At 42.6% G+C, this 22,492-nt stretch overlaps 1 protein-coding gene across 2 annotated transcripts; it reads right to left on the bottom strand.

Moving 5' to 3' along the window:
• Positions 1–4,827: 4,827 nt before the first annotated feature.
• On the bottom strand, positions 4,828–22,196 carry SAMD8 (sterile alpha motif domain containing 8). 2 transcript variants are annotated; one of them, XM_062001398.1, is made up of 7 exons: positions 22,075–22,196; positions 21,079–21,232; positions 14,654–15,261; positions 13,245–13,340; positions 12,412–12,529; positions 11,474–11,624; positions 4,828–10,581 (listed from the first exon to the last, which is right to left on the bottom strand). In XM_062001398.1, the coding sequence occupies exons 2-7, from the start codon at positions 21,085–21,087 to the stop codon at positions 10,277–10,279; spliced, it is 1,287 nt and encodes a 428-aa protein (XP_061857382.1). In that variant the 5' UTR covers positions 21,088–21,232; positions 22,075–22,196; the 3' UTR covers positions 4,828–10,276. The 2 variants fall into 2 exon arrangements, with proteins under 2 accessions (XP_061857382.1, XP_061857383.1); XM_062001399.1 differs by lacking the exon at positions 21,079–21,232.
• Between the last annotated feature and the right edge of the window lie 296 nt (positions 22,197–22,492).

The following is a 22,492-nucleotide window of genomic DNA, read 5'->3' as shown; positions in this document are numbered from 1 at the left end:
TGTTCCTCACACTGGATTTGCCCAAGCACCCAGAACAAAAGCAGTTCTGTCCTATGACCAAAGAGAAAACTCATAAGCATCAAAAGGGGCAAATCTTGCATGTTTGTGTTTCAATGAACAGGAGGAAACACTTGTCTGTACATAAATGTGTTTGCAAACCTGGCCTGGACAGTCCACATCGAACTAGGGAAAGTATCAAGAACTATTCTAACAAGCACAATGTCTGTGTGGCCTGGCAGGCAAATGGGCATTCAACTTTGTTTCCAAAAGCTACCTTGCAATAGCCAGATATATGTTATGTAGTGACCTAAAACTAAGCAGGAGAAGCGAAGGCTAAAGATGAGGCTTTCGGACGCAGTGCAAGGTGAGACATCCATTTCTGTTGGGGAAAAAGGATGGGATGTGTTTGCAGATGGGCTCACAGGTGCAGGCTGTGGAAAAACTCAACCTCACTCACTTCATCAGTGTCAGTTACAACCAGAACCAAAGACAGATCTTTAGAACAAAGACCTGCAAGTAATGACCCACAAAATGCATATTTCTTAAGACCACTGAGGGCTGTCAGCCAAACAGATCTCTGTCACTTGATGGGTGTTCACAGCAGGACACAGGCCAGCAGTTCAATTAACCCAGCAGCAGGCAAAGGAAGTCAATTAAGAGGCTAGCTGGGACCTATATAGAGAAACAGCAGGTGGTTCATTGATCATAAGGAGCGATCACTAGGAAGGAGACCTTCCAGGGAGAGAAGTGAGTCTCTGCTCCATTTTTGTCATGTAGGGATAAGTTCTTTAGAAGGATGTTTTCAGATCCAGGAAGAAACTTTCCAAGCTTCCACAGAACTCATGGGATTCAAGCAGAAAATACAACCTTAAGAAACAGACTATAACAAAGAACTACAATTCAGTATATATTGTTGTAGACATTTAAACAGATCTCCAGCTGCATTTGAATTAAAACTTGGGTGCACACCATGGATTTCAGTTTGTGCACGTAGTAACATCATGTGTCTTGAAACAGGTTGTGTATTTTTGCTGAAATCACTTCCCCCATTTCAGAAAACTACTTAACCATATTCTGAACCATCCTGTTTTACACTGGCTGCCTACAAGTATATGACCAGGGTGAATGTCAGCAGCTGAGTAACACTCCCTCAGTAGCACTGGAGTTTCACAGTTCTCCACTACACTCAGGGTCCTTCTTGTGTCTGACACACTTTTGTCTGACAGGACCCACGAAATTGAGAGTAGAAAAGGTTTTGATGCTTCAGTTACTAGATATCTGACTTGGTTACTAGATACCTGACTTGGTGCGTTTCAGAAGTTTACCAGACCAGAGGCTTTCCTTTCTGCTGGACACGTGCACTTAATCTGTCTTCTCATGTGCCTTGTTTTCAGTCCCATGTGCCAAACTGCTTTAAGTTATCCCTGGTATCCCTGTGGGAAGGATATAATAAATAATAGCAGTAGTAGAGATTTAGCTCTGCAGGAAGTCTCATGGTTGTATTATTAAGCCAGAAGGTACGCAAAAGTCATCCTTCGATATTCTGGATTCATCCACCATGATGAGGAGAAAGCTGTAATGAGGTCAGAAGGTAATCACTGGAGACTTATACAGTACACTAAGAAGGAAGTTCAGGATGATAACAATAAAACTTGCAAGGTGCTTTTACACAGAGATCTCTCTTCTGTTTGGCCCCAGGAAACAGCTCCATCAAGCAGGAGCCTACCACGCCTCAGCTTCGTGACATCATCATCCAGGGTGATGCCATCCCTGAAAGTTCCTCCAGCAGCAGCAGCAAGTGGGAAATCTACACTTTGGAAACATTAATTGCATCAGATAAGAAGCTCATGGGGTTTTCAGAGTCCTTGAAACCAGGCAGGGCGAATAATCTACAGGTGACCAAACCATCTGAGAGTCAGACCCTAGGAAACCCAAGCTTTTGTGGTGCCTCAGGTTGGGAAAGAGCAGTAACAAAAACCGAACCAAAAGCCACTCCACCCTGTCCTGGGGAACCTCAGCCAAGCTGCCCTCGCTCCCATCAGGAACACATTCCCTCTCCAGGCTTTTTCAATATGGTGCTCTCCGGCACCATTTTCAATACCTTCTCCTGACAGGGGCTGCAGTTAGCAGGGTGTGAAGTGATGCTGTGGGTGCTTTCGGATGCCTCTGCCTCCCTACATTTTCCCCTCAGGATACAACACACCAATCAATACACAGCTCTGCTGTCTCCCCTCCACCACTGGCACTGCCAGCACCTCGGAAGGGGTTTGGTTTGGGTGTTTATTTCCTCTGATTGCAGTCCTGACTTCTTATTGCTCAGGGAATTTATATAGAGGATACTATGACTTGAAGATACTCTTGATGTTTTAAACAAGCTCCCCGAGAAGCCAGACGTGGTATAATAGTTTTGTCTGTGTGCACTCCACAGCAGTGCTACTGCAGCACACTGACACCAGCACCACAGCCCATCCTGCTGCAAACCCCAGTCTGAAGCATCAAGGCAGCCTTTCTGCAACACAGGTGGCAGCTGAGTGGTCTTTCACAGTGTCCAGAAGCAGACACCAGCCTTCAGCTAAAGCTGTGGTTTTCAGTTACTGCAACCCACAGACTGGAGAAACAGCCAGATCAGGAGAAAACCAGAACAACCAAACAGAAGACCACCCCTGTGAAGGAGTCATCTTGGGAACAGCCAGAAGCCTTCAGCAAGGCCTGTGTTTAGCAGAGCCCATTGCTACCCTCTCCCCCTCTTCCTCTGCTGCCTCCTCCTGCTTGTTCAATGTGGCCCAAAGGAGAGCAAATGGTTTTCTAGGCATTTCCAGCCGCATGCCTGACAGCTTGTGATTGTCACATGAGGGGCTGGTAGGCCCCTTGGCATCAGCCAGGGTGGCTATTTTTAGCAGGCAGGAGATAGAGCGTTGGTCTGAGCACACCGCCACCCTCTGTTACTCACACACTGAATCACTTCTTGGCACCCTCCTTAAAGCACTTGCCTGGCAAACTTTGCTTTCCTCTTAAGAAACAGTGGTACACACGGTACACACAGAAGGTACACCCTGTAACACCCTGTAACACCCTGCAGCGCTGCTCTGTCCCCAGGCAGCAGCAGGCCAAATACCTCGTAGCCTCAGGGCACTACTAACTGTGGTGACATCCCCAGGGGCAAGGCAGGCCTCCCAAGACAAGGCAGAGCTTGCTCAGAGACATGGAAACCTCCTGAGAGGCAAACTCAGGCCAGCAAGAATCTAGGCCTTGCTCAGGCATCAGCTAGAATGTTGTTTTGGCCACAGCCTGATCTGGTGCAAAACATTTGCCACACACAGATCAGTGCCAAAAAGCCAGTCATAGGTAGCTGCAGACTTAAGGCTGTAACCTTTAATTACTGCATCAACCAGAACAGTCATTTGTCTAGAAACAGTTTGAAGTACACACATGTACTTGTAACAGAGTCACCCAATACCTGCCAACTGCATTTTCTCAGCATCACCATCTTCCATATTGGAACTCCTAACACCATCACATCTGTGCTTTAAGAAACCACTTTCAGTTAGCTCCAAGTTAGTTGTGAAAACACGCTCAGTCTTTGGGAACAACTTTGACAGCTCTATGAAAGGCCAAGATTAAAAATTCCATATACATTTTGAATGATGAACAGTAAATGAGACAGCCACCTACACATTTAATAGACAAGAGTGCTGCCTGGAGAAGTTCACAGAACAAAGAGACAGGATACAATGATATAATTTAATGGTTTGTGGATCCTAAAGGTATTTTAGTGTCATTCATTCAATTCATCAGGGGAGTACTTTCTGTTCTGTGCCAGATTTGCTTATGAGAGTTTTGGAAAGTAATCCGAACAAGGTGGTCTGAGAAGGGACAGTCTGAAGTTGGTTACCTCCAGACTCCATAAAATAAGAGTGTAGGGCCACTGCCAGGTGTTTTACCTACATTTTGACACCAAACTTAAGCCCATCTGCATGGATCCTGCTTTATTTCTTCATTACAGGTAGCAGCAACTATTTCTCTTTCTAGCTCTGGTTGTAGTAGCAACACAGAAATGCAAGTTATTGTGGAGGGGAAAGACTCTTTGTTATTCAAAGTCCAGTACTGCACCATTCTGTGAAGCAGGCAGCTATTTTCCCCTGGAAGTTCTCCCAATATTTAGCAATGCACAAACCACATATTGTTTGAAGTTGCCTAGAACACAATCTACTGCTTCCCAGAATATTATACCACAGGCTACAGTAAGTACTCTCCAGCTGGTACACTGAAACTTATTGTCTTGCTTCCCCTTCTTCCTCGTTTTCTGGGGTTTTCTTTGAGAAAGGTGTATTACCACACCCACTTTCCTTTTCAAATCCAATCTCTAACAACTGATTGAAAAAAACCTCAATTAAAAATCACACTGGGAAAGGGCTTCACATTCAGGATTCTTTCACTGAATTATCAGACTGATCATGAGCTTATAATTCAGAGGGAGGTAAACGAAAACTTTTTGAATGGTGAAGTGTTAAGCTGACCTGGCTCACACTGATCAGAGAATGATTCAGCTGGATTAGGGTCACAAAATGTATTTCAAAGTTGTCATTTCCAAATATGAACATCCAACCCCAGAGCACACAGCACACTGTTTGAAGTCTCTCCATAGGAAGGAGTGTGTATCAAGTACCAGATGACTGAAATCCATGACTGAAAGCAACCACCCTAACATACAAACTCATGAGAAGAGTAAGTTTTCAGAAGTTAGCTTTACTCTTTCTTTCACAGTTTTTGTCCCCAGTAGTTTGTACAGACTGTTGATTTACTGTACAGCTATTCCCCACCAACACCTACAGACATTATAGTCACTCCAGCTGAAGAACTTCAGAAAGCCCTCGTCACACTTCACTGAGATCTCACAAGATGCAACACATTTTCCAACCTTTTAAAAACAAAAACATTTAAGTGATTTGACAAAGCAATGTACAACTGGCAAAACCACCAGGCTACATGCCTCATGCAGCATGCATTTCCACACCAGCAAAACCACCTGAAGCATAGGTGAATCAGGTATGTTTGTATAGTCCCAACTCAAACAGAGCTGAAGAGCCACCAGTTTACAGGGAAAAGAAATCAAACACCTGTCAGCTTTCAAATATTTTATTTTAGTACTTTTAAATATGTTTTAATACAACAAAGATAGAAAACAATATATTAATTCAATCTGAGTTTAGAATCAAAACAATATTTACTTATTTACAGTACTCACTTGAAGCTTCACTGGCATACCTTCTAGCCATGAGAGAGCACTAATTTCTCTGTCAGAGCAAAACTGGAGTGACTCTTCAGTGGGAAAAGCCACGTTTCTACAGCCAAGTTCCACATCCAACACCGTTGGTGGATTCTGACACTTGACAAAACTGTACTGAAATAGCAAAACTAAGTTACAGTCTTTCTAACTACACAGTTGCTGGGCTAAAGGGTCAGGTTATGGTGCTCCACAATTATCTCAAGTTCTAAAGTCCCTATTGCAAACTGGCTTCAAAAACGTGCATGTCACTGAATTCTGTACATATCACTCACTGGGAATTGCTTAAGATACAAATATAAGTATGCAGCACACTGCTACAGGAAAGGTCAGTGTTCACAGTACTATAGTGTTCAACAGGTCGTGAGGGGAGGTTGGGTTCTTATCTTCATCTAACAAACAAAACGCCGGTAGGTTCACTCCAAAGGCCTTTTGTTCCTCAGAAACACTGTTTTAATTAGAACAGTGACAATCAAAATGATGTACAAATCATCAGTGGTCTATCAATTAACACTTGACTGATGAACTCCAGGGGCACAAACCAATTCTGAGGGTGAAGCGGCTCACTGCTACGACTTCTGCCAAATACACCTCCACCTTGACAAGACTATGAGGTTCACTTGTACTTACAGGTCAAGTTCCTATAAAAGCATCCCAGATTAGTAAAAAAAAAAACCCCAGAAAAATCAATATTGTCTGTAAATTACTGCAAACTCTCCCCAAGTTGTCAGTGGAAACTACACAGGATGAACAACTATCACAGTTGTTACAGGTTACTGTGGTACACTACAGGTCCACAAAACCAAGTGTCTGTTTTTAATCCCTAAGACATCTACTATTTCTTTAAATGCTTATTTTTCATGATTAAGACTCAGCTCCACAATAGTTTTGGTGCTTGAAAACCTACTGGGCTTCTGTATATCAAAAAACAGTAATGAACAAGTGTAGCATTCACTGCTTAAAAAACCCCAAGGAGATATCAACGGCTGCAAAAGACTTGCACTGATGGCCGAGTCGAACCTTTCCCTCTTCCCCTTCGACACTCTTTTTGGCACTACATGAGACAGCCATACAGAAATGAAAATGCTAAGAACCTGTGCTTTTATTCTCACTGAAGGGTTTCAATGCTTTAAATAACCTTACTTAACATGTTTACAACAAAAAACCTTTTTGGTCTTTGTTCAAAAACTGATTCTTTAAGCAGCTCTCAAAGTATTATTTTGATGCACTGTTTTCTTTCAGATTCTCTCAGTACCCACTTAATTAGTAATTTATTTGGAATTCTACTGGATTGTTTTCTTCTTTAGCAGATGGGGGTGTGGGGGGCACATCAGGGAAAACCAAAAAGTGACATTATCATTACTGTAGCAGCTTGGCTTACCTAAAAAATGCTTAAACTAAAACGGTGGCAACCCTCACTGAAGTTAGTGATTTGCTTAAAGTTAAGCACATCATGTGCTTCATCAGAAGCAGTTTACTTAGAGGATCCAATTCTTCCCAGTCTGGGACATTTAAATGCTACATCTCTGTACCAACATTTTGCATAAGTGTTACCTTGTTTTGACAGATGACATGAGGATAATAAGCATAGCTGAAAGCTTCTATGTCATGATTCAAAAAGAGTCGCAGGAAGCTTGTTTAAAGATCCTTCCATAAGCTTCTGTCAGTATAACCAAAACTTGCTAGAAAACTTCTACCTGTATTTCTGAATGCAGGTATAATGTCATTAAACCCCTAGGGATCTTCCAGAAAGCAAAAAAATCAATGCAAAAAGGTTAGGAAAGCTGGTGTAAGAAGCTGTGTCATAAGGTACGACAACAATGACCAAAAAAAGGGAGGTGGGTAGCACCTACGTGTCTGTCATTTGCAGGTATGTGCACACATATCCCCAGACTGATGGCAACAGTAAAGGAGAGCTCATGGCTGTTGTCAGGTCTCAAATATTTGCTAAGCAACCCAAAAACTTGACCCTCTCCTCCTTTTGTATATCCAGCTATACAAACTCTTCTACTTGATCAGCTTGTGCACTCTGTAGTATCAGACTTGCACTTGTTGCCACGACACAATAATTAGGTCACTCCCCTAAGTCAGATCATGTTGTGGGCTCCCACAGGAGACGACTGGACAATAGGTGCAGCAAGTTAAAGGATAGCAAAAAGAGGGGTGTGTGAACATAAGGGAGAAGGACAACCTTGAACACGCTCAGCACGCAATCCGAGGCCCAATGATTCTCTGTGGCCTTTACTTAAAATGCTTGTCAGCAGCAGAGAGGCAGCTTTTAAAACACTGACTCTTGATTGAAAAAGAGGTACAGAGTTTTAAGCCTGTCAGCAACTTGTTCCCATCTAATTAACAACAAAGCCTAACACTACCAACTTCACAGACTGACCTGCGCTCTTTTGCACCTAAGATCCACTTTTTTCTGTCTTCTATCAACTTCAAACCTTCCTCTTGCATATTCAGACAGACAAAACAAACTTCCAAAGTAGGACAATTATCCTGGAAACGTCTTCATCCACTTCAGTGCTCACAAGATCAGCTTCTTTCTATTACTTATCTTGGATTCAGATACCTAGCATCAAGGGAAACAGCACAGAAGAGCAAGTTTCCTTTAAAAAGTGCTGATGGGCAATGCTGATTTAGAACAGATTTACCGAAAGGGATTTGCAAAAATGAGAACAAAGAGAGAAGCCTTATGTTTCAAAGTGTATGGAATTCATTTTTCTTAAAACAATAGCATTGAAATGATATGTTGACTTTATGTAAACAATAGTTACAGCTGCAAAATAATGCTTCAGCTTAGACACGGCTATGCCAGTTGGCACTGCCACGGCCCTTGTCGGAACCCAGGGCTGCGCAGGTTGAACTGCACACCTCTCCTCGTGTCAGAGGCCAGTCCTGCACACTGACAGCAGATGTTTCCTAGAGTTTAAAAAAACAACAGCATTCATAATTGTGTGTGCATTGCAAAGGCAAGTATAGATGAACAGACTGAGCTCTTTGATTAGAAAGTCTCGAGAGGAATGTTCAAACTGCCCTCCTGGAATCAGAAAGGTAAGAACAACAAATGAGAAGACATCAAACCTTTCAGAATGTTTTCTCCTTTGTTCTTCTCCTTAGGTGTAAGCATACTCCCCCAGTTTGGATGGCAAGAGCCATTAGGCTACACCAGATTGAGCAATACAGCATTAACCTGCCATTCTGCTAAAAACCCTGGAATGTTACAAATACAAAAGTCTGCCTAATAGTAGAGTGCATGTGTGCTCAAAGCAGCTGGCAGGGACACTCCCAGATGCACAATTCCCTTGTGGGATAGGAGCTAAATTAAGTTACAAAAGTAATATCCTACGAAGAGTGAAAATAGCCAAGCTCCAACCTGGGCTTAGAAAAGGAACACAAGACTGGAGGAGCAGCCCATTGTAGGTCACAAGCCTCCAAACACAAAACTGTCTTGCAAAATTCCAAAGGGATTCTTCTCCATGCAAACCAAAGTCCACTGTGGCCGTGAAGTCAGCTTGTAGCAAGCTGGAAATGCTTTGTGTAACTCTCCAAGGCTGATTTACACCACCTTTTTCACGTAGCACCTACATTCAACCACCAAATTAAAAGCCCTATCCTATTTTTAGGACTTGTACCTTTTACCTATCAGCTCTCCTGCAGCATAAATCTAACTTCATGTCTGTACAGATGACACTAGCACAGTCCCCTTACAAACCGCTGCATCTCCTGCACGATGCTTATACATTATGAGCCTGGGAGTGTTGGTTTGGGGTGTTTGAGGGTGTTTTGTTGTGGTGGGGTTTTTTAAGCAACCAAAACTCAACTGCTTACAGTGCTTTTATCTTTCAGTGTAGCAAATGAGCAACTTAAATGGAGAACTAGTCTCTTTTCATACTTGTTAGAAGAACACATGCCACGTGTGTTTACATCTATACAAATATACTGTGTATCTATATCCAGAGATATTCACCATATTGTTGACACCAGAGTGCTAAAACATACAGCAATATGAGCACTATTTCCAACACTCACTATTATTACTTTTCCTGAAAGAGTTACTACATGCATTGTCCCCATCCATTTATGGGTCAGTAAGATACATGAAGATAACTGTTCTGTTTTCCCAGTGTTAAAGAGCTGCTCCTAAAAAGCATGCACAGCTTTGGGTACAAAGCAATTAAACCCACACAGAAGTTATTTCGTAGCTTTTAACTCACCATAGCTAAATGAATTTTACTTTCAGTGGATGTAGCACTTACTTCAACTTATTTATTTAAACACAAAAGGGAAAACTTCCAAGTGCTAGAACAACCACATGGACAACTGATAGACTAGGCTAAATAAGCTGTCATTAAAAAAAACCATCATCAATGCATAGCCACAAGGCAGACTTCCATTTTTGGCAACCTGTACACAGACCATTTATACTGCCATTTATACTTAAGACTTGTTATTTAGCAGTTAAGACACCCTTTTAGCAAGAACTATGCTGCTTTCTTCATTATGACACAGTACTCCTCAGTCTTTAAGTACACACAGAGTTTGTGTTAGACAATTACATTTATGACTGTTTTAAAAGAAAGTCTTCATAAAGTCCCAAATTTGTAGTCAGTGTATGTAAAGGCTGGCATGTCAGGTAACAGGGATTATTTGGACCTGTAAAGGGTGTTTCGTGTTCCACACAAGCACGTATTTGAGGTTAAACTTACATAAACATCCACACAGAACCTCACTAGGGGTAAGAGTATTCTGGTGTATATTCATGGGTCACTGATAGCCTTTACCTGCATCATTTTCTATTTCAGCAACAAGAAAACAAACACACGTGCCTGTGAAGTACGGGAACCCCATTTTATGGCTAAGAACCTAGGAAACAAGACAAGAAGGAGGAGGTCATGGAGTGAAAAGCGTTACTTCACGTCTCCCCTCATCTAGCCTTGTAGGATCTCAGTCATCACACTTTATAAAGATCTCAATTGACTCCCACACTCTTCAGCCAATCAATCTTTTCAGGATAGTAGGTTTTGAAAAAGGCCAACAATACTCATTGGGAACAGTACCATTAACATTGCATTCAAAAAAAGAAAACATGGGAAACCAGATCCTTGCTCTCCTACTCTGATGATATGCTCTAGTGTTAGCCAGCGTGTGGTAATACAAAAAGAGTCTTGTAGTGATGTAAAAGGCAATGAAGACATCTATAGAATAATGTTCGTGTGCAGCCAAAATGAAGAAGATTCCAAAGAGATTCAGGACCCAGGACAAGGTGTGCAAGAAGTTCCAGCTCCTTGGCGTATCTAGGAGAGAACAGAAGGTGACTAACCTTGGATGTCTCAAAGATCTGGGTCCTCGTGACACCCAGGCCCAGACACTGCCAGCTTTTATACAGACCTTTCACCCAAACGTGTGATGGAGTTACTGTCTTCAACTGGAAGCATTGTTTATATCTACAGGTCCAACAAATGCAGTGACAACCATCATGCAGGTTGTAAAAGTCTGTCACTTCAGGACTTCATAACAAGTTCACCTACTATGCATTTATGGATTATCAGAGCTCCCTAAAATGGTTTAGGACCACACAAAGAGCAATTCTTTGTTCAGCCAACCTCTTCTGATGACAATCTTGCTTTTTCCATGTAACAGGCAGAAGTATGTCAGAAAGCATGCATTACTCTGTTACTATGGTCATTCCATCAGAGGGGAGCTCAAACTGTCTTTGTTTGCTATATAAAGTATCAAATCACTCTCTGTGTTTACTGTTGTTTCCTATGTTCTCGCTCATCATGAGCTTTGGTGTTTTGGTTTTATGGATGACATCAAATGCACAGCTCCCCAGCTGGGGAGTGAACAGGGACACACAATCCTGAAGTCATCCATAGTATCCTCCCAGCAGCAAGGTGAAAGCCTTTCTAATTTTCTTGATTCATGTGTTGTTCCAAATGTGTCCTCTTCATCCCTCCATTCATCTAAAGGGTGGTGTTCCTTTCCTGTCTGCAAGTGAACTGTCACAAACCTGAATTTGTATTTGCTTAAAGCTTACACCCTGAACTTTTTGAGGAGGTCAAGCAGCAAATATTCTCAATACCTAAGGACACTGAAGTATTTACACTCTCACACCCGTGGCTGACAGCGAGCAGTGCGTATCCTGAAGTGTTAATAACATTTCAAGTATTGACATTTTGTACTTACACTCTGTGACAAAGAAGTTGAGCATGGTCAGGACGACAGTGTGGCCACTGAACATGTAATCTCCACACGTATGTACTCCAGTCAGAGTCATTCCAAAGCCACTCCATATTGCAAATGCCCGCTGCAGTTTCGCCCAGACGTTGCCATACAACTAAAAGATAGTGACATTAACCTTTAGTAAGCTGCAGCCCCACTGCCCAAACAGTATGTCCTTAAAGTGAGCTGTATGGCACCAGGTATGTTTAACACCATTTATCACATGGGGTCCTTTGTTAAGGCTAGCACATCTTGGGATTTTGTTGTGGCAGCGAGTCACATTAATAACTACAACTGCTACTTGTACTCCTTCTAACTCTGATGCATACTGTGGGATTCAGAGCAAGTATTGTGCTGCAAGTGATTTACATACAGAGTCTGACATCTCTTTTTTTCATATACTTGACCCTCCAAGGTGTAACTGTCAAGGTTCCCATAGAACAGGCTTGAGCTGGATAGAACTACAAGTTAGGATAAAATCCCATGTTCCATGGAACATCCCTTATTGCAAGGGGTGAAATAATGATAGTTTTTGGGTTGGGGTTTTCCAAAACCAGACATCCCACAAGACAAGGAAGTGATTACTCCACTTTCAGCCTTTCTTTGTGACATGAGTACCTCAAGTGCACACTTGTGCTGTATTCTCTCTGTTTGACATTAAGCAGCATTCTGAATATCCTTCCCCAAGTAACTACCTCCTCTCCCAAGTGGCAAGTGCTTCTAGGACCCCTAAGGATGCTTGCCTGCATAATAGTGATGAATGAAGGGGCATGGAGAGGAGAGAGAAACAACACTAATCTCACAAACACACATCATGGCCACAGCAATCTTAACCACATCTTAAATTCTACGAACAAAAAAGGGAAACAAGAGAAAGATTTTAAAGCAATTCAAGGTTTTACCTTTCCAGTACACTGCAAGTGCTGTCCTGGCACAGAGAGTGAGGTAACAAACATTGTAATGCAACGTAGTAAGAATACTGTTCCCATGAGGCTGCACAGCCTTCGCAGGAGTATGGATCTGGGAAAAGCACACAGAACTGATTGCAAAAACCCCAAATAGATTGTATTTTTAAATCAGGAAGGTTATGATAAAAACATTTCCACACACCTCAATCTAATCCCATCAAGTCTCTTTGTCACTAAATTGATTTCAGTTTAAAAAAACTGGTTCTGTAACTGTGTTATCCCACGTGATGTGGCGAGACACTGCAGCAAGCTTACTGCCACCAAAAGGCTCAGCTCCACTCCTCTGCAGCTACACTTGTACTAGAGCTTCAGTATTCATACCTTCTGGTGGCAAACTGATGCAAACCAGCAAAATGGTAAAAATGAACTAGAAATGCACACACAGACACACACAAAAGGGGCTTTCTCCCCTGCAGTGGCAGCAAGCTGCCAGGCTGGCTCAGGCATCCTGGGGAACTGCACTCTATTCATAGAGTTTTCTTATATACAAAATTGTACAGTATGAGAGTATATACTGACAAGTCTCTGAAATACTTGTGTTCTAAAGGAAATTACATATAAATCTGGTAGACTACACTGAGATTACTCCTTTCTAAGAGTCACAAGTCATCACTCTTGATTAAATCTTCCCTAACCCATTTCAACAGACACATTAAAAACTCACAAGATTCCTATTGAATGGAAAGTCTTAATCAGTTCCTTGTTACAGTCTCTTCTCTTAATCAAAGGACCAGTTACTTTGAATCTTATATAGGGTATTATGGTACCTGTGCTTATGAAGCAGAAGAACCAACAGCCAGATGTAGCAAAGAATTACACCACATACTTCAGTCATGGCAAAAGCCCACGGTATCCTAGGGACACTGAAAAAACAGGAGTGAGGCAACAAAGGTCACTTACAATAGCTTCATTTTTCTTTCTAGTCTCAGTATTGAGAACAAAGGCATATAAAGTTCTAACCACAAAACCCACTTACATTCAACTGACACCAGTTTTAAAATGCAACCAAAAATTGTTGTTAGGTTGAAACAGAATTTGCATTTGTTTTTTATGCCATTATCTCCTTTCTAATACCTCAATTTCAGCAGGCACACAGAATTCACTAAGTCAAAGACAATCTCTACTATGCTCTCTTAATTCACAGATTGGATTCAGTACCAGGATGTGCTTCTCTGCCATTGTTTCCCAACAACCTTTTTCTTTCAGACACAGACTTGCATCACGCCAATTACGCTGCTTATGCTTATAAGGAATGCCATGTCAACACAATTAATGAAAAGCTGCAAAGCCTAAAATCCTACACACTTGGAATGAAGCAGAAATGCCCAGAAAAGGATTAGGAAAAATAAAAACCATTTCCAAACTAGATTTCAGTCATAATCACTAGATGCAAACCTTTTAGCTTTGCTTGTTAAAAGACATAAGACTTCTGTGTGGAGTCAGTAATAATTTACACTCTGCAATTTCCCCAGAATACGGATCAACAGATTTCAGGAGAGGCCACTCCCTGTACTTTTGTGTTCCCCCTGCTCAAACATCAGCTTTGTAGTAATACCCTTGCATTGTTTTGTGACCTGTTTCTTTCTGACCTCTCCCATCCTCCTGCCCGCTGAATACTGCAGTGGTGCCCTGGGAAAAAAATCCAGTAACGCTATAGCTCCCACTCTCCCCTCTTCCACTCTGCTGGATGTGGTCCATCCTTGCTGAGTTACAGCTAAATTTATGGGGCATTCTGCATGCTCACTCAGATGATTAGGCTCCTACTGACTTCATGAAACCCATTAGTGAAAATGGAAAGTACTGGCAGGAGTAAGGAGATCAGAAAGACTGAACTCTTCAACAGTTTATCTTGTCTTTTGAAACTCTGTAGGCAATAAGTTCTCCATGGTGCACGTCCCCAAAGGGAGCATTTATCCTCTAATAAATCTGTAGACAACCACCAGGATTTCATCTTTGCTAACTGAGTAGAACAATGAATTTATTTTCCCCTGACAAGACTACCTCTCTGCATCTAACGGCTGTGCTCACAACCTTAGCAGAAGGGTTCACTACACTCCCAATAACTATTTTGCAGAGGCATCCTCAAGACCCCATGAAACTTTTGAGGACAGGAAACAAAGACAGCCCATGTTTTGACCATCAAGTTCCTATTTTGTTTTATAAGAAAACGTCTTACCTATCTAGAAATATGTCTGGTAGAGGTGGGTAAGTTTGCATGTCAGGTACTCGCTCGTGCACTATCACCATCACGAAGGACGTAAAGCCAAACACTATGAACACATACACACAACTTAAAACCGTCTTCCAGTACTCCGGGTCCAGCCTCCGCGTGGAGTGTTTGTTCTTGCCGTTGGCGTATTGATACTGATCACCATTCACGTCAGGAATGGGTCCATCATAGTCCCGAGGTACCTCACCATTACAAAACCAGTCTGTGCCCTGCAGGGAAGCAACGCTCGGGCACACGGCGCCAACGTGGCTGTCGCTGCTGTATCCCAGCTCCTCCAGGACATCGACGTGTTGCTTCTGTAGTTTGCGGATGGACAACATCAGCCTTTTGATATCCCCCAGGACTCTGATTTCCAAAGGAGGGGATCGTAAGTCGTACTCGGTAAGCGTCAGCAGCGTGATCCCATCCAGCCTGTGCCTGTTGCACAAGACATCCACGTATTCACAGAAGCCTTCTTCCTTCAGCCACTTGGCCACGTTCTTGGTAGTCCAACGTCGGATGCAAAGCTGGTTATTGCCTGCCATCATCCTTCTCTGTCCACCAATACAATCGTCCTGTTACACATTGGAGAAAGAGTTTAACAAAGATTACTAAAATGCACTGTGCTTTGTGCTGTTTCTGATGAAGTAAGAGCCATCTAAAAAAACAGACATGTAATTCATTAGGTTATACAAACATGCTTTTAAAACACCATTTACTCGAGCAAAAGTGAATTAAGACGATCTCACCCATTCTTAAATAGAAATGTAAAGCTACCAAGCAGCAGAATATTCCCTAGATGTCTACTTTCATTATTTCCTTAAAAAAAATAAACACACGTATGTGTGTGAGTTACACTGGGTAAAAAACAAGGATTACTGTTTAAATACCAGCTTAATCATTAGTCTTTTCCACTGCTTGCACTTCATACACTAAGAAAGAAAGTAGAGCCAGCAACCATGTAAAGCTGAAGCTAAAATAATACAGTACAGGTCCAATACATGATATTGTTTTATAAAATACACTGCAAATTTGGTGGCATGACATTTTCCCCCCACCTCTCCCAAGCAAACTTAAGATTCTGCAATAATATTGACCTGAAGCATCTCAGCTCTAAGTTGATGGTGCAGACATCATGTTTCTGTCTTTCTTTGATCTCAGTAATTAAGAGAGATGTTTATCATATTGTGAATCCTTTAAAGTAGTCAGATTTCAACATAACGTGACTGCAAATTAACCACCAGCTTTAATTCCAAAGTGTCTTCAAAAGTGCTGTGGTAATAAGTAACATAATTACACACCAAAAATGAGAAAAGATGTTTTCTCTTCAGACAGCTTTCTCAGGAATTGCCCTCTTGCCTCTAGAATACTGTTAGCAGGAAGGCAAGACATCTCAGCACCATTTTTGTCTCATGGAGGTGACGAGTCACCAGAATAACTGGGAACAACCAGCAGAAAAAGAATTAACCACAGGATGTTACGTAGAATACATGAAGAAAAAAAGCCTGGAAAGGCTACCAGTGATGCCAAAGTCATAGAAAGCTTATCCAATATTTAAGAACCACAGCAGAACAGAATGGATTTGTGCATACTTTATACTTGGTGGCTTATGCACAGCTACCATCTAGGAAACAGCTTTAAACTCAGAGCTGTTTTATACTCAAAAAGCTAAGCTCATTAACTAGAAGCTTCAATCATGTCACCAAATCTCAGCAAATTCAAGACAGTACAACACACTATTGTCACATACACACACACCACATTCAAGGTTTTCAGAATGAAAGCAAGGAATCAGCCTATTTAATCTATTATTCAGCTTCTGTCTATAAACAGGTACTCAAACCCATCATGAATATCCAACAGAGTTTTACATCTTTTTATGGGCCACAGCCCTTCCAAACCCAGAAACTCTCCTCACTTCTCTTTTTAAAGAGGTACTGTACCTATTTCTAGAAGTAGCTCTTATCTTAATTACTGGATGAATGTTCTTCTTCCATCTAATATAACCACTCACTATTTTATTCTACATTAGAGAAGATTCAACTTGTCCAATCAGATTTGCCAGCAGTGCAAAAGAAATAGTTGGGAAGAAAAATGAGCACACAAATCAAAGCTGCCCTTCTAAAAGGATTTAGGGGGTGATACTTGTGAAGACATTCTCTCTGGAGTTGATTGGATATCAACAATATGTACTTCATGCTTGGTTTTAATTTCTCAAAACACCACATCAAGTCAAGACATCGATAACCTTTAATACCTTGATTTCAATAGTTGCCAAAACATCCATAAACCACTACCAGAAGGTATGCATTGACTCCTCCTCTCCATATTAACGGGTATTTTCTCATTTCTATGTTATCTTACTGATTTTGAAAGCCTTGCTCACAACACTTCGGTGAACAACCACTACTTTGTTGAACAGAAGAAATTATGACGTGTAATTTGTAATTAATTATCAGTCAATTGACCTTGGTTTTGTACTAAATATTTTTGCCTTACTCTAGTAAACAAACTTGAGTTGTTTATCTGGACTTCCAGCTTACCTTACTCCCAAAATACAGATTAAATACTAAAAATACAGTAAATACATTCTTCAGCACTGTGGTTTTTATAACACTTTAATCACAAGTTTTCTAGAAGCAGTGAATTTAGACTCACCAAAAATACACTCAACTTACTGATTTGTCTTCTAACCAAAGCAACTTCTGAGGATGATGGCAGGAAATTCTCCCTAACCTACAGGAACTATGTTCATTTGCCACAAGCCAGGTTGCCTAATACCAGCCTAGTGCTTCTTCAGCTGGCACTGTGGGAATAAAAATCAACCCTTATCAAACACACAATAAAAATGACACCACAACACTGAGTAAGCACACCCATCAAAGGTCAATACTGAATAGGCTGAGCCTGGGAAAAAGAAATCTACATTAACCTTAAGATGCACCTGATAGGACTTGTTCCTGGTTTTAAAAGCTGTCAAAGGCATTTTACCAACTGGGAAAGACAAAGAAAGCAACAAAAGAAAGAAGCGCTTGCACAAAACATGAGCTTAAACCATTCCATGCAGCTGGTTGCTAATTTTGTCTCAACAGCAACAGTTGAGTTCATTTTTCATGACAAGGCAATTTCTTTAAACTCTTGTCATCTCCTTCAGACTACTCATTCAGTGCCATTTCCGTAGTTTAAAGGGTAAGAAGCCCTCTCCCTCATAACCTTATCATCTGCAATACAACAAAGATCTCTGTGCACAACTGCCCCTGTTCATCATTGAACTTAAGAATGCCACGTCCCATTTCCTACATGACCAGTCTGCAACATGAGACTGACTAACAGCAGAGGAGACCAAGTCACCTGGATAACTGGACTTGTCTTCTGACAGAAAACTGCACTAGGAACTACTTCACCTTCTTCATTACCGGTGTTATTGCTGAAACCAAACAACAGATAGCATTAAATAATGACGAATAACATACATGAGTAACGCAGAGCAAGCACAAACTTAAGCATCAGAGGGCAAAATACACTTCTTGCCCGACAGCAGCAAGGTCTGCAGCTAGCCAGCTGATTACTTTCCTGCTACTGTGACTTTATACTTAGTCAGCTCATCAGCAGTGTGTATCATGTGTCTTGTTTCCCTTTTTCCTCCCCCAGCCTTTCAGTTAACAGAAGGAACACAAGTAAATTGCAACTTTGTGTGCATAAGTTTCTTTTTAAAACAAAAACGTTGCTTTCTGAGGCATGAACACTTCCCCAATTTGGTCAGAGCACTGTGTGAAACGAGATGCTTCTGAGAGGCTGCGTGAGACCCTACCTGCTAGCACGGTATTTTTCCAAGATGGATACATAAATATGGGAAATTAATCTCTCAAAATGATTATCCACAACTCTGTGGTGTTTTCCTCTACTGAATCACTGTCAGCCAAGCTCCTGGTTTTCTTAGGCATCCAAACTTGATTCGGCATATTGAGGTAAAAATGTGGAAAGCTGGATGTGATTATCAGTACCCTAGCTAAGGAAAAGTAGCGGCAATATCACACTAACCTCAGGCTGCAACCTTGTTACAGAAAACAATCTCCATTACACCAGAATCATAGCTGAAGGGTTAACTGAGATCCTATGTCCACAGCAGTTAGCAGACTGCTGACTGGATTTGTTTATTCCAGACAGCATGCAAAACTCTACTAGCACCATTAGTGCTTCACCACCTGCCCTCAAGTCCCCGAGAGAGAGACTGGAGCTCTCCTTGCTGACCTGCTGCTTGATTTTTAACTCAGATTCAATTCTCACCACCCTTGAGAGGAATTTTAGCAAGGACACTGAAGAACTCCCAGATCTCAAGTGATTTAACCTACATTTCTTTGTGGGAGGTTTCAAGACGAAGTTTGACTACATGCAGTTACACCTCAGCCCCTCCTTCACTGGGTCCACTGGCCTGGGAGCACATCTCACACCACAGAGGAAAAGGGTTCCTGTGCCAGGGCTGCTGGGTGGCAACGTGGACAAGACTCAGGTTTGAGGCTGTAGCTCCCCAGCACAAAAGAAGCCATACACAGAAACGCATGCTGAGGCAGCAGTAACGCGGCCACTGTCACATACCAACTTAGTAACACTGTGCTGGAAACAGAACATGCAGTGCTGCCTCTCACACATCACAAGTCTCAGATACTCTGTGGACTTGCATCAGAAGCTTGTCACTTGTTCTTCCTGAAAACTCTAAATCCTTCATTTAAAGCAAAGAGTACCAAAGGTTTCCTTACCACCTAAATGCCACCAGAGAGAGTACACCATCTTGGCAACAAAAGGAGGAAAAGAACACTTTGCAAAACAATACATGACTTTTTAAAGGGTTTTCTTCATATGCTGTATAGAAAACTGATCAAACACAGCACAGTGCCCACCATGACACCAAGAAATTGGATAAGCATTTCCCTGAAGCAACTATAAAGTAATTTAAAATGCAGAAATATTCCTGCAGAGCTTGTACTCAGTTTTATGTAGTCACTTGGCTATCAGAGTTGTTTCATAAACATTTAGTAAGTGATCTTATCAACAGCATCTTAAGTGTACCCAAAGGCCTTAGTGCTGTTTATGGAGGTAAGACATGAAACCCCATAAAGTAACTTGTTCAGTTTATTTCACATTGTAGGTTTTAGACTCTCGAGGAAGATGTGCTTTTCCAGACACAGTAAGTGCTGCGTAGTAGAAAACACCAAATTGATACTGTAAAATCAAACATGAGCTCCAGACACTTGAAAGACTTTCTGCTGGGATGCCTCCATGCAAAACTGACAGCTGCTTCTACACAAAGTCCTGAAGGCTCAAAATATCTGTCTTAGGAGCCACCGAGTGCCGCTACGTATTGCAGCACGACGAAGAGAATACATCCCGCTCCCTGACTTGCACACCTCCTTAAACCAAAGGGCTTGTACTACACTCAAGTCAACACTAAGAGCAGCTCAACTCCTGATCTAACTAGCTAACAACAGGGTTTTTATCCTACCACCATAACTCAAGGCACACACAAGTGACTTTTAAAGAACTCATCAAGTACTCCACCACGTGTCTTCAGTCGCAATTCAGACTATTTCGTTAATATTTGTACAAGATCTTGAAGACTTCACGTGGTAAATGTCAAGTGGTAAATACTTTTTTCCCCTCACACTTCAAGGAATCTCTGAACAGAATGCTTGCTGCTCTTGATCTTTACATAGCTTAACAGTAAAACAATTCAAGTTTGCTTTCCTCTTCTTACTTCTTTGTTTTCCTCTCACACTCCCAACTTAGGATGGAAACAGAGGAAGACATGAACAAATTCTCCAACCAAATTAATACCAAAACAGTACCTGAAGCGAAACTATGTCTGTTCTTACTCTTGACAATCATTTACAACCTTAACTTTCTGGTCTAGTGAAAATCTAGGAGACTTCCTCATCTTACATGCATTGAAAGGTTTTTCTTATTTATTTTAAAAGTTGTGTGATTAGCAAATCAGCATTTATAACGTAACAAGCTTTATGGATCACAACTGGATAAGGGGGCTGCAAAACTGAGCTCCATACAAAGTGATAACATAAAGCCTGAAAGATACTAACACCTTGGCCGAGCTGTGTTTTTAATTGTATAATATCAAAAACATCCCCCTCACCAGCTAGCAAAAAGATCACATAGAATAGCAAAGAACACAACCTAAAATTCTTGTTCTTTACTAATCCACAGAATGTTTCCTTCACACCTAAATAGCACTTTCACCACAGAGACTTAGGAAGCTTCCCAAAGAATTTCCTTCTGCTGGGTTTAAAAATCACTTTGCCCCAGTCCCACAAGTTGAGTTCCACTTTTTTTTAATACCATGGGAAGCAAAAGCAGAAACAAGACCACAGGCATTTCCTTACCTCTGACATCCAGCAAGAGGCATCCCCGAACAAAGATACGGGGCACTGAAACGCCTGGAAATGTCTCGCTGAGCTCTTGCCACTCCAGAGCACAGCACTACCAGCTGCTCTGTGGAGGTGGCATGGACACTGTGTCCAGCTGCAGGAGGGAACTCTGTGGGGATGGAGCATAGGTGGAATCTTCCATCAGGTCACCTCACAACGTAGAATGTGGGTCAGGTTTTTATACAACTCATCAAATTTAAGCCTCCAATACAAACTCACCAGACCCACCACAAGTCCAGTCACAAACCAGTAAACCTGTGAACGTTAAAACTGTCTCCTGTTTGTCTCTTCTTTGCTTAACTTTAAAAAACTAGCCTGTTGAAGTGCTGTTTTTAAGAAACAGCCATTTGTTAGCAACATCATAGAGTTGAAAGACTAGTGGATAACACCTCCTGCTGAGCTTCCACTCTGCAAACACAGGCAGGCCTTTATCTCAAACAAAACCTGTCCCACACAAGCAGCCTCTTGGATCTCCAACAGCACGTGTGCAAACCATCAACAGCCCTTTTCCACGCTGCCTTCTGAACTACCAAATCCTACGTGCTGAAGCGCTTTTTAACTCACAGCTAAACACTTCCATCTCGAAAACCCACCGGTTTTACAGCATCGGCAAGGAGTAAGAGCGCCGAGTATCTCTTTTGACCTGGTACATGCCTGTTTTGATACCTAAGGTTGACACAAAGCACAAGTACTCAGCATCGCTGACAGAAACCATTCTGTGCAGGATGATAGAGGAATGCGAAATAAACCCGTTTCTCCCTCTTTCCCAGCTGTGCTGCAACAGTCAAGGCGAAACGGCAGCCTTTACCTCAGCAACCGGGGACCCGTCAACCCCCGGCCGAGGGCTCCCAACGCCGGAACGGCGTTGGGAGCCCTCGGCCGGGGGCGGACGGGTCCCCGGGCGCGGGCCCAGCACCGGACACCGCATAATCCCCGCATTCCCCGCCTCACCTGCGGCGTTTAAGTGGCCGTACGGCAGCGGCCAGCCCCGGGCTGACGGCGGTGGCGGCGGCTCCCGCGCCTCCTCCCTCTCTCCGGCGGTGGCGGCGGCGGCCACCGCCACCGCCCCATCACCCGCCCGGAAGCGGCAGCGACTCAGCGGGCGGCGGAAGGGGCGGCCGCAGCACGGCGGAAGCTTCCGCGGGGGCCGGGGGACGTCGCCTCAGGGGGTGTCGGTGGCTGCATGGGCACGTTGGGAGCCCTTCAGTAGCCCTTCAGTAGCCTCCTTACTGGGTCCAGGCTGTACAACGCGGCAGTCACAGAATGGTGGGGGTTGGAAGGGGCCTCTAGAGCTCATCCAGCCCAACCCGCTGCTAAAGCAGGTTCCCCTCGCTCAGGGAGCACAGGGACGTGTCCAGGCGGGTTTGGA

The sequence above is a fragment of the Colius striatus genome, chromosome 8 (genome assembly GCF_028858725.1).
Source record: "Colius striatus isolate bColStr4 chromosome 8, bColStr4.1.hap1, whole genome shotgun sequence".
Taxonomy (NCBI): domain Eukaryota; kingdom Metazoa; phylum Chordata; class Aves; order Coliiformes; family Coliidae; genus Colius; species Colius striatus.
The sequence above is the reverse complement of the archived record's forward strand: the minus strand, read 5'-3'. Positions and strand labels throughout refer to the sequence as shown.